Below are 16,154 nucleotides of genomic sequence, written 5' to 3'. Positions count from 1 at the left end.
TCTTTAGCTACGTGAAATGCGTTCGCGTCTCGCGCTGTGCGACATAATTTTAAACGTGTGATTAGTTTTGTGCGCGGTGTAGAAAAAGGTGTGGCCCGTGCTTTGTGTATTACTCGTGCTCCACTTCAAAGCAAAGCGTTCGTACGCACTGGAAGGTGGATCCACGGACGCTGAGACGAGCAGTTGCAACGTGTCCTGTGTCGGCGGTCGGTAGTACTGCCATAATGGAAATTTTCAGGCAAGTGCCCATTTATTTGGTATTTCTTTGGTTTGTTACGTGTTTTTGTTCGCTCTAAAAGTATCTTACTGTGATCTCGTAGCATAATTCACTAATGTAAGAGCAAGAGCAGCTGCACTCCTAGTAGGGCAAGTTAACTACCTCGATCGCGCCCCGTCTTACATCGGGCGTGATGCGCCTGCATAGTTACGCTTTTCTCAGCGCTTCAACGATCATAGATGTGCTTCTTTTGTGCGTTCAGCGCGGCTTCTTGTAATACGGTCGCTCGCACTTAAGTTAAATGTGGTCGACCACTTTTGCGTCGCGTAGAAAAAGGACGACTGACTTTGCCACCTTTCGAAAGAACTGGCGCGGTATTGGTTGTCCCTGATGCGGTCGCGTGCTGCTGTTGCTGCTTGCCGGGCGCCTTTAACATGTTTTCGGCTCGCTTTGTCTGTGCGTGTGTGCGCGCTCGCGCTCGGCTTGATTCGTGTGTGTGCGTGCGCTCAGCTCAGCTCGCTTTGTGTGTGTGTGTGTGTGTGTGCATGCGTGCGTCTTGCGCGCGCATACATGCCGGTTTGTATGGGCCGGCGTGCTTGCGTGTGTCTAGTGCGTACGTGTTTTGTGAGCGTGTTTCTGTGTGGGTCACTGTGTGTGCGTGCACGTGTTAGCGTGTCTGCCTGCATGTATGTGTGATTGTTTGTGTTTATCAATGTGCGCGTGCGTGCCTTTGTGTCTGCGCTTTGAGAGTGCGTATATTTGTGTGCGCGCGAGTGCGTTTTGTGTGCGGGCGTATGTATTGCATAAGGCCGGTAGAGTTTTACTCGCAATAAAACTCTTCCAATTTGGTGCAGCGAGTGTTGCCGCCTGAAAGCCGAGTTTGGTTTCAAGCCAACCTGGACAACTGCTGAATGAGGCGCTGTTTCTCAGGAGGATCAGTGGGAAGGCGTCAGGTATACGCTTCCCCCTTTTTCCCGCCTCTGCCCTGATGAATCGATATCCTTGATTATTATTCTAAAAGGAACGTTACATCCAGAGCAGAAATAAATGATTAAGAAATCTGGTAGTGTGTTTCGCCATTACACTAATTCCGATCTTAAAGACGTGAATTTTCCATTAGCCCACATTTCCGTTGATGCATACAACCGCTGAAATTGTGAACAGCAGGTTATTCAAGACCCCCCGTCCTACGTATATAGCAATTGTCTTCAGGAGCTTTAATGAATTTTGAAAATTTGAAGTGTTGTTGTTGCGCTTTAGAGGTATCATATGCAAGCTTTAGGTCTCTCCGGGTAGTTTGCATGCTCTTCGAGAGCTGTAGCCTATAGCCCTATTGAAATTCGTAACTACAGTTTGGAACACTAGGGAAGCTAGAAGGCTTGTCCTGGATCTCGAGAAAGTGTTTAAGCTGGAAGTGTAGGTTGAGGAGTTTAGGGTTGGTCACACGAAGGCTTTTTATGCCTTAGCAGTAGGAGTGTCAAAGGATAAAAAATGCAGTGTGTCAAGCGTGGGAAGCTGCTTATGTGGTAGAGGCTTGTGCGTGTGTGTGTGTGTGCGCGCGTGCATGCATGCGTGCGTGTGTGAATTCGCTCCTCACAAGGGAGTGTGTGTGTGTAAGTGAGCTACTTCTTTGCTGGTGCTATTTGCCAAAAATTGGCAAGAAAACACAATAATCAATATAACTTGAAATAATAAGCTATGCAAAGCATGCTGGCACAGTAGCGACAGCAGCATATGAGCATACAAACATGCAGCTGTGTGACAATCTTAATGCATGACTGCAACATCTGGAAGGAAGCTTGCTTCTTTTTTAGTAAGCAGCGCAAAGTCCATATTTTTTGCTTTTCTCGTGCAAACCAAAACGAGGCTCATTACCAGTGATCTTGTCTTTCATTCTAATAGCATTTGTTTATCTTAGAGTGTTGTTTCTCGCAGGTCATGCAGATGATAGCATCAATTTCACAATGCCCAGCCTTGGTGCCCTCCATTAAGAGCAAGCCACTTGCGTTCGCCTTCAGGCAGATGGTTGATGTCTTCTAGGAAGCAGTTGGGAAGACTACATTGTAAGTAGATATAGGTGTGTAGTTTAATATAGTAAGTCAAGTTATAATTTAAAACTCTGAGGCTCTTTGGCGGCCTAAGCTTGATATCATATGCAGTTGTGTGTGTTGTTAAATATTGCCGATTGTAGTGCATACTGCAGGTATGACTGTTGATCCAAAGCATACACTTGCATTTTCTTGATGGCCTTTCATAATGAGGATTTTCTTTGTGCAAGAATATTCACAGATGGGGGCATTCCAGCATGATATTCTGTATTGTGCATTCAGTGCTAATTTCGTATGACCTTCCTGCTACCAATGTTTTTGCAGGAAAGGAATATTTCCTTACTCTATGCAATGAGCTTATTATTTGCTCGTTGCATTACTTGTCTACCTTTAATTTAATCCGGTATAATTCTCAAAACCTTAATATTTGAGCTGTTTTTATTTCAAATACAATATTAACATGCGCCGGATTGCAATCTAGACTGCAAGGGATTTGAAGAAATTACAAGAAACTAGGACCTCTCATGGGTGTTAAAAAACATTTCCGCAGGCATTACACCTATTTCTTGTACTGAGCTAGCTGCTCATGAAAATTGCAAGCATATGTCATTTCATACAGTTTTGCAGGATATAGCAGGCCTATCATTGTCATTAAGCACAACCTTTCCTCATTTGCGTCGTGAAAATCTGCCTCATGCTTCATTTTGGACAAGTCTTGAAAAATGAATGCTTCATAATTTTGAAAATACACAAACTATTGGTTGGGGCTTGGCAGTTTTCAGGCTTGACCATGTTGAACCTAGCCATTACAAGACGAGAAAAAAAACATGCACAGGAGGACTCATTCAATCAAATGCAATGCTGTGGTCATTTTCCATGTGGCAAAATGTACTTTTAGGCGGGGGAGGGCGGGTAGCCAATTTACAACCATTGCGACTCATGCGGGTAGTGGCAACACAGGATGAGAAATGGTTGTGGCTCTGAGGTTCATTGAATATGTGAACACTTATATACAATCCCTCCCCACCCCCCAAGTGAAGGGTAACCGTGCAATATATTTTGGGCGGTAAAGATGATTTTTTTAGGAGACAAGAAATTTCAGGCTCTAGTTGAGATGCTACACAAAGGAGGACCATGTATGTATTCACAGAATAACATAAACTGCCTAGGAGGGGTATCACAGTTTAGAGCATGAAGTAGAAAGTGGGAGCATGACGAAGGATCATAAGTTTATTTAAACTTATGATCTTTGAGAATACTACTTGTCACCGTTTGCCAAGCTAACCTATTGAAAGAAAGGGGCCTGCTCTAAAAAAACAGTTAACACATGCTAAATTTTCAAGGAAAGTATGCCGAAATGTCAATTCTTACTAAATTAGTAAATAAGGAATACACAATAAATTTTAGGATACAGAAAGGGTCTAATAAACTGCATTGGGGAGTTGGAGATTGTTGGGCTGGATGCATGTATTGCAGGGCAAATGATAATGCCAGTGGGGGTTCCCTCATTTTCATTTTGTGTGCACTCTCTGTAAAATTACTCTTTGTCTCCTAGTGTAATAATGTTGTGTAAAAAGAGCCATTTTTTAATGTCTTGTGCATGTCAGTCTTAATATGCCATATCCCGTAAGGTTCTCAGCTGCAGTACTTATAAAGTGTAATGCAGAGATATATTCCACATTTCATGTCAGTTTTATATTAAGGTCACATACACACTCTTGGACAAATTTCTGTTGTTGAGAGATGTCATTGGTAGTGTCCTTAAATTTTATTCACTCTTATTTTCTATGGTGAAAAGGCTACTGTAAATTTATTTGCTTTTGCTGCTGTATGTGCCTTGTATTCACAGTGACATAGTGGTTTAGTGTTCACAGTAAATGCAATTCCTAAATTTGCAAAATAGAAATTTCTCCTACCATTCACCTGTCTTGCCCAGTTCCCTGAGCTGTTCATTGTTCCCAGTCACATTAATTAAGTTTGTTACTTTCAGGAGCTTGTTGCCTTATCAAATTTTCCACAGTGCACATGTGTAATTGCACAGACTGAACTCTCATGATTCTCTTCTTATTTTGCTAATGCAGGATGCAAGATTCCAGCAATGCCATGCGCTGCATTTATTGGTCAAGATGCTCAGAGAATGGAGTCCCTGCACCTCGTGGTGAAACGTGAACATTTTCTTTCTTTTGGAAAGCTAAACGTCATTTGCTGTATCAATTGCATTCTTGCAGCTCAGATGTGTACTATATTTTTTCTAATTTTGAATCAATTAATATTCACTGTTCAGTATAAAAATGACGTACAGTGTGAAGGACAAGGACTGCGAGAGATGACATACACTGCGCTGACTTCCAACAGTATTTTATTGCGTTGCCACATCGTGTGTTTATACACAAGAAGGGCCATGCGCAGAAAATGAAAGGCAGTCACAAGGGGTGTTCTAACAGCAAGTCATTGTACTAAGAACATGGTCACTAAAAAACAAATCACAATTTCTATCTGTGGAGATACAAGACTTCACTAGGGGTCAGCGTGATAGAGGGGGCACTAACGCACACACTACCCATTTTTCTGGTGAAATAAGCATCAATAATGTACCGGGTGAGCTGTGTTTTGCTAGAACTTGCGTATCTTCTAAGAGGGGCACGCTGCGGCAGTCCCGGCAATGAATGCCCAAGTGGCCTTGAACAGTGTTATGGACGTTATAGTGCACTCTTAAACGATCATTTAGGCACCTGCCTGTCCGTCCAACATATTTACTGCCTCGAAACGGGAATATGGTAAACCACATTCGTTACACATATCGCAAAACGTTTTCTGTGCCCGACAGAGCAAGAACTCTGACACGATTTAGGCGCGTTTACACGCTTACAGAGCTTTGCCAGCTTTTCCGGGGCTGAGAAAAGGACTGGGATTCCTGGAGGTTGCCAAATCTTTTTTTAGCCTATCGGAGACATCATGCACATACGGTAGCACTGCGAACCAGTCTTTCAACCGGCTGGTTCCTTGACTGAGTGCGCTCATCACGTTTTGTGCCCTTCAGAAGCTGTTCCGCTATGGCTGAAATTAAGGCCAAAGGGTAGCCAACCCAAGAAAGGCGATCAACCTGTGCAGCAAGACTATCTTGCATTTCATGTGAGCAAGATTTATTGAGGCTGTTAACGAGGCAAATCTTTACAATACCTCGTTTAACAAGCTTTGAATGTGCAGAGTTAAAGGGCAAGAGTGACTTCTTACTTCTCGGTTCAAAGCACTAGCCCACCTGTTTATTTGTAAGGCACTGCCTGAGATCAAGAAAGCGCAAAGAATCATCAGTGGGGACCTCATTTGTTAGTTCTAGAGGCTGCAGCTCTTAAAGATCTCCAAGTCTCCCAAGCAGCAGGCTCAAAAGCATGATCAGTGCAATCAATAAATACCAGGTAGTCGTCCACAAACTTGCACACTTTGACAACGAGAGGCACATCTAGGGGACCTTGAATATTTCAATCATGATTAGCTAGATAAATATCACTCAGTGGTGGCGCCAGGCATGATCCTGCACAATATACAGATAAATGGTATTTGTATAGGATCATGCCTGGCGCCGCCACTATGATATATTTATCTCGCTCATCATGATTGCAATATTGAAGGTCACCTAGATGCGTCTCCTGTCAAAGTGTGCAGGTTTGTGAATGACCACGTGGTATTCATTGATTGCACTGATCACGCTTTCGAGCCTGTTGCTTCGGGAGTCTTGGAGATGTTTAAGAAAGCCTCTACAACTAACGCATGAGGTCCCCATTGATGATTCCTCGCGCTTTGTAGATCTCAGGCTGGTGCTTCGATCTGAGAAGTAAGAAGTCACTCTTGCCCTTTAACTCTGCACACTCAAAGCTCGTTAAATGAGGTATTAAAAGTTTTCCCTCGTTAACAGCCTCAATAAATCTTGTTCACACAAGATGCAACATAGTCTTGCTGCACAGGTTGATCACCTTTCTAGGGTTGACTACCCTTTGGCCTTAATTTCAGCCATAGTGGAACAGCTTCTGAGGGGCACAAACCGTGATGAGCACGCTCAGTCAAGGAACCAACCGGTTGAAAGACATAGGTTCGCAGTGCCACCGGTGGGTATGTGCATGATGTCTCCGATAGGCTAAAAAAGATTCTGCAACCTCCAGGAATTACAGGCCTTTTCTCAACCCCAGAAAAGCTGGCAAAGCTCTGTAAGTGTGTAAACGCGCCCAAATCACGTCAGAGTTCTTGCTCTGTAGGGCACAGAAAACGTTTTGCGATATGTGCAACGAATTTGGTTTACCATATTCGCCTATTTTGAGGCAGTAAATATGTTGGACGGACAGGCAGGTGCCTAAATGATCGTTTAAGAGAGCACTATAACGTCCATAACACTGTTCAAGGCCACTTGGGCATCCATTACCCCGGGACTGTGACTGCGAGCCCCGCTTGGAATATACGGAAGTTCTAGTGAGACACAGCTAACAGGTCATCCGGGAAACTATAGAAGCAAATTTCACCAGAAAACTGGGTAGTGTGTGCGTTAGTGCCCCCTCTTATCACGCTGACCCTAGTGAAGTCTTGTGTCTCAAAAGATAGAAATTGTAATGTTTTTCTTTTTCCAGGTGACCACGTCCTTAGTACAATGACTTGCTGTTAGACGCCCCTTGTGACTCATTTTCTGCGCATGCCCGCTCTTGTATACATACACACTTTTTAATGTGGCAACGCAATAAAATATTATTGGAAGTCAGCGCAGTCTATGTCGTCTCTCGTAGTCCTTGTAATTCACGCTGTACGTAATGTTTTCGCATTAATTGCCAACTATCGAAAGAAAGCACCTTTTTCAGTATATTTAGGATGTTTGATACGACCATTTGCTGGCAAATGTTAACAGTGTGATATTTAACTTGAACTTTAACATGACTCCCTGTGCCTGTGTTCTTTTAGTAACCAGAGTATGGCTAATTAAACCATATTTGCTAATTTGCATACTCACATGCTACAGCAAGCCCTAATCTTGTATTAATGCATCTAAGTGCAAATAATTTAGAAATTTACTATGTATATTAAAACACTGTCCACCTTTCGTGTTCAGCAAAATTGTTTAATCAACAGTGGTTTGCTTTTATCAGGCCTTTTACTGCACCTTGCACCCACACAATAGTAAATGTGGAATACTCACTCTTGATTTATGGTAAGAAAAGAACGTATTTTCAAACTGCATATTGTATATGTACCAGTGCCTTCGGGTTACAAGACAGAAGTTTATAGAAACTGGAATTGTAGTTAGAAAATCTCCTACACAGCACTTTTAGCACAGAGAACTCTCGTTTCACAAAAGAGGACAAACTATGTAGGCACTAAAAAATTCTACATATTTTTCGTGCTCAAGTAATCTTGTTGGAAAGAGAAAATTAGCAATAATACTGCTGGCTTAAACCTCACTTAAAGCATGTCTATGCTTGGAAAGTATTGTTTCAGTCCGAAAAATGTTGGCCAGTTATGCTTACATCGACTTTCCAAACTTTTCATAATGCTTTGCGATTACATTAGTGTACAAAGTAACAGGTGTCTTGTGCATTTGCTCTGCATTTCAATTATCCCCCAATTCGCCTTTGCAATGTCCCTTTTTTTTTTCAAGGCATCAAAACTTGAATTTTCGTTCATTGAGCCTTATACTGAAAACTTATTCCTTTATGTGGCCCAAAACACTGCGAGGTCAACTCAGGCTCTTTCAGTGCTGCTGTACATAGTTTCTTCTCTAATAAGACATTTGATCAATACTTATATTTTAGATACCTTTGTGGGAAATGTACATGTTCTTGTACTTACCGATGTGTTTGGTGATTGTGCATGTTTATATTTCATGTGATTTATGTAGATATTGTACTCTGTATTGCAGCATGCAATAAATATATTTACATTTTTCTTGAAAATGCCATATATTGTACCAGTCTGTGTTGCATTTCATGTGGATCTGGAAATCGTGATGACCGTTGGTGTTGATATACATGCTCAAAAGTGACATTTGCTAGGTTGTATATGTGCAGCGAAGACAGGTTTTGCAATATACACCGTGAATTACTAATATGTAATGTGATCCACACGTATACGTGCATGTGTGCCCATCGAAGCTTCAAGGCCGGCTGTTCGACGGTGTGTTTGGTAGCCGAACTTGAACCTTCTGGCACACGCGAGAGTTACGCGTGGATACACACTAGCAATAAAAGGGTGTACACCCTTCCAACACCCACATAGATGGGTGTTAATATGGACTTGCACCCCTACACCCTAAATTTATTTTGCTGGACACCCTTCCTCTAGGGTGATATAACTGCACCCCAACTGTAGGGTGTAGACAACAGCACCCTTAGGGTGTTCGTCTGGCGACAAACTGATTTACACCCTTAAGGGTGTTAAAATGTTTAGTGTGTAGCTGTGCATCTGACATGCACAGTCACTATGGAAGCACTCTTGCGCGCCTATATGTGCAATATTAGCGAGTGTTAAGCGAGTGTTCTTGTTCCGGCCATCATGCTACTGCGTCGTCCTTGCAAGTTACAAACTAATATGGCAAGCAGCACGAAAACAGGAAAAAAGAATAAGAAAACAGGCGACACGGGCGCTCAATTCCAACTTTTTCTTTTGCGCAGTGTAGGAAAATAAAGGCCAGGAAATACGCTACAAAAGTAGCACACACACACACACACACACACACACAAACGCACAAACACGCGCGCGCGATCGAAAAGAACAGTATTACCGCAGTGACTATCTGATTTAGAGTACATGCGGGAGAATTCCTTGAACTTCTACGACGGTAACTCAGTGGTTATGACGTTGCTCTGCCAAACACGGGGGTGCATTGCAATAGTGGCGGAATGTCAAATCTCTCGCGAAGCTTGCTTTCGGTGCACGGTAAAAAAACGACGGTAGTCGAAATTAAGCTGCATTCCTCGATTAGGGCGTGCCTCGCAATAAGATCGCGATGTAGACACACAATACCCTAGATTTTAATGTAATTATTTATCTACGCACGTGTAAAGTATAGTGCGGAGCAGTTTTAATATAGAAAAATAGTATCATCGACGGTTACAGACAATCGAAGGCGGTGGTTGCTCCAGCTTTTTGTATGCTTAGGCAAACGTCACGGCGCTCTTTCGAAGGCCACAAGCCACCGACTATACTCTCGTGACAACTTTGGATATTTTGGCACCAACTGAACGCCAACACAAGTGCACAGATGACACGGCCAAAACTGCAAGCTGACGAGGCGCATTCCAGTATCCAGTGACAGCTGAAAATATGTGATCATGCGTTTGCACGTATTTTCTGTGCCCTACGGACGCTGATCAATCTCGTGTGTGTTAAAAAATTTATTCAGTTGCAAGCCGACTGTTCTGCAAAGCTTGTTAAGGAAGGCAGGAGGTCTCAAGCTGCGTCTAGACGCAGTTTTTGTTTTTTCCTGCTTCCCTTTTCACATTATTCGTTTCTGAGAACCGAAAAATAAAATCAAACATAACCGATTGCACTGAGCAAATGCGCTTACTACCCAACCATTCACTCGGATACCACGAGGGTGCGTGAGGTGCGAATTCACAAGTCCAGAGCTACAAGCGTATGCTGTCGCATTTTATCATACGTGAACAAATACACACTAGGTGCGGCAATAACCCCTTTTACTGACAATCCAAAAGATGGGTCTGCACTCCTCTCCGGAAGCCGACGTACCCGTATGGTGACGAATAGCTTCCCCGGCGGGAATCCCTGCGTCGTCGAGACCGTGGGCGAGGCTGCCTGGAATCGGAGTAGTATGGTCACCTTGCCCAACATCGGTGGAGCATCCTCCTGGCCTTGCACGCTGCCAGCCACGTCAGCCGAGTTGTCGCTCTGCGAACAGCCGTTGCATGCAGGAAACCCGGCACGCTGTTGCTGCTGTAACAAGCTGTTGCTGCTCAGTGATTCTTTTTCTTCTTGTTTTTTACACGTGCATCTGCTTATTTCCGTAACTGATAACAGTTATTTTTTATAAGAATGTCTGAACTGAGATGGCCGCAACACCATAGCATATTACGTTACCGGACACAAACATCATAAGAACGACTATTACGCAAAGAAAACACGGAACACAAGAACCAAATGACAACCGCCCTTTGGCCTGTCGTTCTTCTTCTTTCAGTCTTTTCGCTTGCGACCCGCCGTGGTTGCTTATGGCTATCGTGCTGCGCTGCTAAGCACAAGGTCGCGGGATGAAATTCCGGACCCAGCGGCCGCATTTCGATGGGGAGGAAGGGTGGGTGCAAAAACGCTCGCGTCCGGTGTTTTGGGGGTAAGTTAAAGATCCCCTGGCTGTCAAAAATAATCCGGAGTTCCCCACTAGGGCGCGCCTCATCATCAAATCGTGCTTCTGGCACGTAAAATCACACAATTTGATTCAATTCGATTCTTTTAGTCGTGCCTTAAAACATTTTTATGCTAAATTTTAACCAACTAACTCGCTTCTCCACCTTGCTATAGATTATCCTAGTGACAGAAATTACAGAAATGCTGACTGATCTGGCACTTTGATGCCGAAACGTCGTGAAGACATTGCCGCGTCGCAACGATGAAAAAACGTCGTAAAAGTCCGTGTGCTTACTCTCTCAAAGCTTGCAGAATTTTCTGTTCTGTATACCATAGCACGTATTGGAGACTGCGGCGTAGAAGCTCACGATAAGGAGGGATATGATACGCGAGCGGTGTGTCTGTCCATCACGTTAATAAGTGTCGTGTCTGTGTTGTTATTAGGGAAGTGTTATGCACATACTGCGAACTTGACTGATGTGCCTAATAAATAGTCGTAATTGGAAAAGCTGCCTAGCGCTGATGCTAGCAAATGAAACGTCCCCACATAATGTCGCTGTACTCCATACTGAATTTGTGCTGTTCTCCGCGTTCTTTTTCAGAGCTCTCGCAGCCCACTCCTCGAGACTCACGTGTTGCCTCCTAAGACGGCAGTCACGCGCACTCTCCTCGAGGCCTGCGCATGCGCAGTTTTCGACTGCTGCTATTGTCCGTCTGCAGGCAGGAGCTCAGTGCCAGCGACAGAAGACATCCCGAAACGCCGCATTTTGCTACAGACTTAGAAAGTGACGTATCTGCATCTAGACAATCCCAGGGAACATGCGGAACCAATTTGTAAGCTTCCAGAGAAGCCAGCTTTATGTCAACTTAGTAACGAAAACGGGGCTGTCATGAACACGTAAGCAGAATAAAAGTAGAGCTAGGACAATAGGAGCGTACTTAGGGTGTTTCATTTTTTTTTCTTTTTCTAATAACATGATGACAAATCCACGCACTCATTTCTCGCCTGATATTATTTAGATTGCATTGTGTTGAAATGTTTATATGAAATAATGGTCTGAATAATAAACTCCACGTGTAATCTGCCTGGAAACGCCAGGCAACACAAACTGCTTCAATGGATCAGCAAACCAAAATACGCCGCCAACTCGACAGAGGATACGCCAGTGCTTATTAGCCGACGCTGGCTGCACAGAAATTCTTTTATGTCCACTCTCTTGATATAACCCCAACTTTTAGTGGGGAATACGAAAGGGCTCTCCTGTACAATGTCTATACTAGGAAAAGTACGTGACGCCGGAGTTCGCATATTTATAGCACAGCATGAACGTAACTGCACCAATAGCAAGGAACGAAGGGTCAACTACCGACAAAATATTGAAATAAAGTTCAATACATTCGACACGATAAAGATGAAACACTCAATATACTATGTGCTATTATTCAACGAATGGAGATTTTAGGCTCTCTGGTAGATAGCACCATTTAGACAAGCATGGCATATTGAACGAGGTGGAAGTAAGTGCACAATAAACATCAGTTTTATATATAAAGGGAAGTAAGAGTAAATAACTAACAATGTTGCACTTTAGTTTGCCATATGCTCCATTTGTACATAGTATCTTGTCCGGTTACAGTTACATTGGCTCAGTATTGCCTGAATGGGGCTTTTGTAAAATTATGATTAATAACCCAATAGGTAGTGCCATCTCTAATGACAATTGCTAGTGGACGTTAGGTGGTGAGCCATATACATCCAACAGTGGCGCCGGTCGTACATGCATGCCATATATATCATGTTAAGGCAGGCTCCCGCCAAAATTGCTACATGCCCCGTTTCTCCTATGCGTACGTGTTGTCCTCAAAACACGTAAAAGCAATACAGCAGCTACCATACTTTGAGGCTACACAACCATGTCGCTTTTAATTGTGACTGTATGCATTTTGCCAACATATTTCCCCCGAATAGCACGTAATAGGACAACGTCACATACACGACGACAATATGCCCCAAAGCGGAACTGGTAAGTGCCATCATCGTGGGCAGTGCTCTCCAGCTAGACAGAAGGAAACCGTGAACATAGCTAAAGGTGCCTCAGGAAATGGAAAGAAAGTTAATAAATGCTGATCGCTGGGCTAGTTAGCAACGATTGATGTATCCCTCGAACAGCGCACAGACTACTGACATAAAGGGACGAGTGAGGTGCGTCGTGTTTTGTTCTGATCTGTGTCTTCGCCGCGCTTGTCAAGCAATAGGCCAACAGACACAAGCATCCGCGCACCTATTCACCAAGAACCCTTTTACGCTTTAATTGTTCTTGAGGGTACCTTTCAGCCAAATATGGTGCCGCACGTGTTGCAAGCGAAGGCGACCGCCCCAATAGCAGAAGACAGCTTACGAACAAAAAAAGAAAAGCTTCGTGAACCAGGCCCTGCAGGGTCACCCTCAACCGGATCATAAAGACATGGCGTTCGCCTCGGCCTCTACCGGATGATAAGAGATATGGCGCTCGCCTCGAGAGAACTTACGTATACGGACGCCTCTCCACGGCTGCTGGCGGTGGACATGCTGCTGTAGGTAGAATCGCGGGCAGCCCGACTGCGCACGAAGGGCAGCAGGACCAGGGAGCCACCCACGCCGCCAGCACCCACCAGTCCGCCACCTTCGGCGCCTTTTGCTTCGCCGCTGGCTGGCACGGACTTGGTGGACACGGGGCATGCCGGCAGCGGGATCACGTCGGTGCCGTAGTAGAGCTTCTTGCGCTTCTCTGCATAGTTGGAATGAGAAGGGAAACCATGTAGCCACATGTATAGCTTTAGTAGCAATTGCAAGGCGGAGTACGTAATCGACTTTCGTGTACGTGCGTGAAAATGTTACGAACTGCCATGACTTGCGTTAATAGTGCGTCATCACGACGGAAATCGGCAAGGCCAGGACGGAAAGCAATTCAACTCCGCTACTGAACTGGTCCTCTATGCAGTGTCTGTGTTATTGGCCGCCCATTCAAAGCGGGAACGAGCTAAATTTGTTTGCACGCCGCACGTAGATAAATACTATTAATATGAGACCAAGACCATAGACAAGAGCTACAGTAGTACCGCTACATCATGATCGTGCGATCTGATGAAAGCTGAGAAACGGTCACTTATTGCTCTCCTCAGATACGCCAGAGAGGACGTTGCTAGCCCGACCTATCCACGCATTTTCCGTTCAACTCCATATCGAAAATTCGTTCTGAAGTTTCGATTTACACTAAATGTCACCGCACCAGCTCACCGCGACGCCATTGAATTCACCAGCGTCTACTAGGGTCAAGCTGAACGTTTACCTGTAAAATAGGGCTTCGGCAGGTCATGATGCGACGAAAGATTTGACATAGCGAGTTTCAAGAACTTTTCTTTTTGGCGTAGAATAAATACCGCTAAATACTTTCAACTCCGCGTCGTCAAGTTGACGTAGCGATGCTGGAGTGTCGGCCCGAAATTCTGGAAACAGAAGCTTAGGCTTCGTTTCCTATTCTGTAATCAACTAATTTCCACAAAATTCAGAAAAATGTAGTTTCGGTAACATATGTATCACTCTTAATTTATTAGGTTTCCGACTTAACTGACTATTTATATCGCTCCTAACTGATTCCATTGAGCAGACAATAGCACTAAAACGCCTCCACAAAGTGCTCTCTCGAGGCTAGTTGCGTTTCAATGGGCGAACAGGAGCATGCGCGCTGTGATCCAGCGGCAGAGCAGAAGGTGTTGTGGAGCAGTCGCGAGCAGTGCGACCTGCTCCCGCCCGAAAAGCGGAGTGCGAAAAAAGTCACGCGTCACAAACGCGTCAAATCATTCCCTTTTGGTTGTGCTTCCTTCGTCGCGGTTCAGTATGCGGCAACAATGGCGGCTGAGGGGCGAAGTTAACGGTATGATCACCGCGGGAAGGTAAACAATGTGGTCACTCGATGCACAATTCGCCCTGGAATCTGCACTTGTAGCGCATGGACCGTTTCAACGTGGGAGCAAGCAGTCGCACTCTTTCTGCACAACTGCACGGCTCCTCTCCGCGCTTTGCCTCGGCTCCTGTTCTGCCAATGGAACGCGCCATTAAATGTTTGAGCCTATCATTACTTTAAAACCACGGGCGAATGACACTATTGCACTTATGAAATATAACGGTAGACACCGTTAGCACTCACCACTATGTGTGGATGTCAGCATAAGGGCGTAGATCAAGAAAGATAACCTTACTAAGAACTCCACGAGGAGGTGCTTTCTATGCTACAGAAACAGATCAAGCAGGAAGCATTTAGATGAATGCACGTGTCATTCTTTGGCTTGAAACGTTTCTTTCATTTGCCGCGCATTCATTATACTATATTTTCCCGGTTATCTAACTGTTTGCTACTGCATTGCTCTCTTAACAACGTGTTCGCCACCTGCATAGCTAGACAGGCGCGCCTAATCGGACTGTCACGAAGGTCGAGACTAGAATAATATTGTCTCTAATCTTAGCGAGAATCACCGACTCCTTCGAACATGCGTTTCACATGTATAAATACCGAACTGTTCGGAACTGTTCTTCCTCATCTTGGGACCACTGCGCTGTCAGCGTCCGCGCTACGGCTGCAGAGTTGTACATCGCCGACGTTGAAACTTTCCTGGTCACGGTATCCAAGCACGCTACTTCTCTGCGGAGATGCTACGTGCTGAAATGCTCCTATCCTTAAATTTCTAAGTTACCGAACTGCCGGTTTGAGCCCATCCCGTTAAAGTGACACTGTCAATATAGGACTAACAACGGCTTCTTTAGAAAACAAATATATATTGGATTTTCCGTCACGAATAGCAACAGTGGATTACGAGAGAGACCATAGTGGGGAGTTGCGGATTCATTTTGACCGTCTTGGGCGCTGTAAGGCGCAACGGTACAACGATACACGTGTATTCTTACATTACGTGTCCCTCAGTATGTGACAACCACTGTTGGAAATCTTACCCGTACTTCTTGCTATGAAGCCCAACGCCGTATCTACTGCGCCACCCCGGCTGCTAAACAATTCTCAACAAACACCTCCCGCCATTTGAAATCCAAAGGCAACTGAACAACTCTAAGCAGAAGGGCATAAGCGACTACGTACGCAAATACCTTTCTAGAAACACGGCAAAAAAGAAAAACTAGGCCGACAAATGTTGAAAAAAAAAGGAAGCCTGAGGACGGAGAGGAGTAGCGAGCAGGATCGGCAGCTCGGACACAAGAACACGTGGCTTTTGACCTGCTCGCGCAACCAATCGGCTCGCTACTGCAGCGGTCGTCAGGGGAAGCAACTTCCGGGTCAGCGAAGCCTGCTCCTGTTTCATCAAATCGGGAGTCTCCTTTTTTTTTTCCTCTGTCTGTTTACACTTTCTTCCGACGCGGACACGCGCCTGAGACACGGGCTCCTTCGTGGGGATGGCGGGAGCACCGCGCCTGCTGCGCCCCCTGTGGACATCGCACGCGCCAGCGCACCTGCCGAGACGGCGAGTGACTTCGCGGGGTAAGGAGGTTATGCGAGCGGTGTGCC

At 44.8% G+C, this 16,154-nt stretch overlaps 1 protein-coding gene and 1 long non-coding RNA gene across 6 annotated transcripts in view; one reads left to right on the top strand and one right to left on the bottom strand.

The window, feature by feature from the left end:
* Nucleotides 1-16,154, bottom strand: part of LOC126543862 (synaptotagmin-1-like) — a 252,245-nt gene that overhangs the window by 23,829 nt on the left and 212,262 nt on the right. For all 4 annotated transcript variants that reach the window (XM_055062404.2, XM_055062405.2, XM_055062406.2 and 1 more), the window contains 2 exons: nt 13,132-13,370; nt 9,991-10,149 (listed from right to left, as the gene is read on the bottom strand). In XM_055062404.2, coding sequence (XP_054918379.2) covers nt 9,991-10,149; nt 13,132-13,370 — 398 coding nt within the window. The remainder of the gene's footprint in view (nt 1-9,990; nt 10,150-13,131; nt 13,371-16,154) is intronic.
* LOC140213639 (uncharacterized) lies at nt 198-4,873 on the top strand. Of its 2 annotated transcripts, none has more exons than XR_011890555.1 (3): nt 198-238; nt 2,153-2,280; nt 4,347-4,873. It is a non-coding gene; the product is annotated as an uncharacterized lncRNA (long non-coding RNA). The 2 variants fall into 2 exon arrangements; XR_011890554.1 differs by lacking the exon at nt 198-238 and adding an exon at nt 740-1,170.

The sequence above is a fragment of the Dermacentor andersoni genome, chromosome 10, assembly GCF_023375885.2.
Source record: "Dermacentor andersoni chromosome 10, qqDerAnde1_hic_scaffold, whole genome shotgun sequence".
NCBI lineage: Eukaryota > Metazoa > Arthropoda > Arachnida > Ixodida > Ixodidae > Dermacentor > Dermacentor andersoni.
The sequence above is the reverse complement of the archived record's forward strand: the minus strand, read 5'-3'. Positions and strand labels throughout refer to the sequence as shown.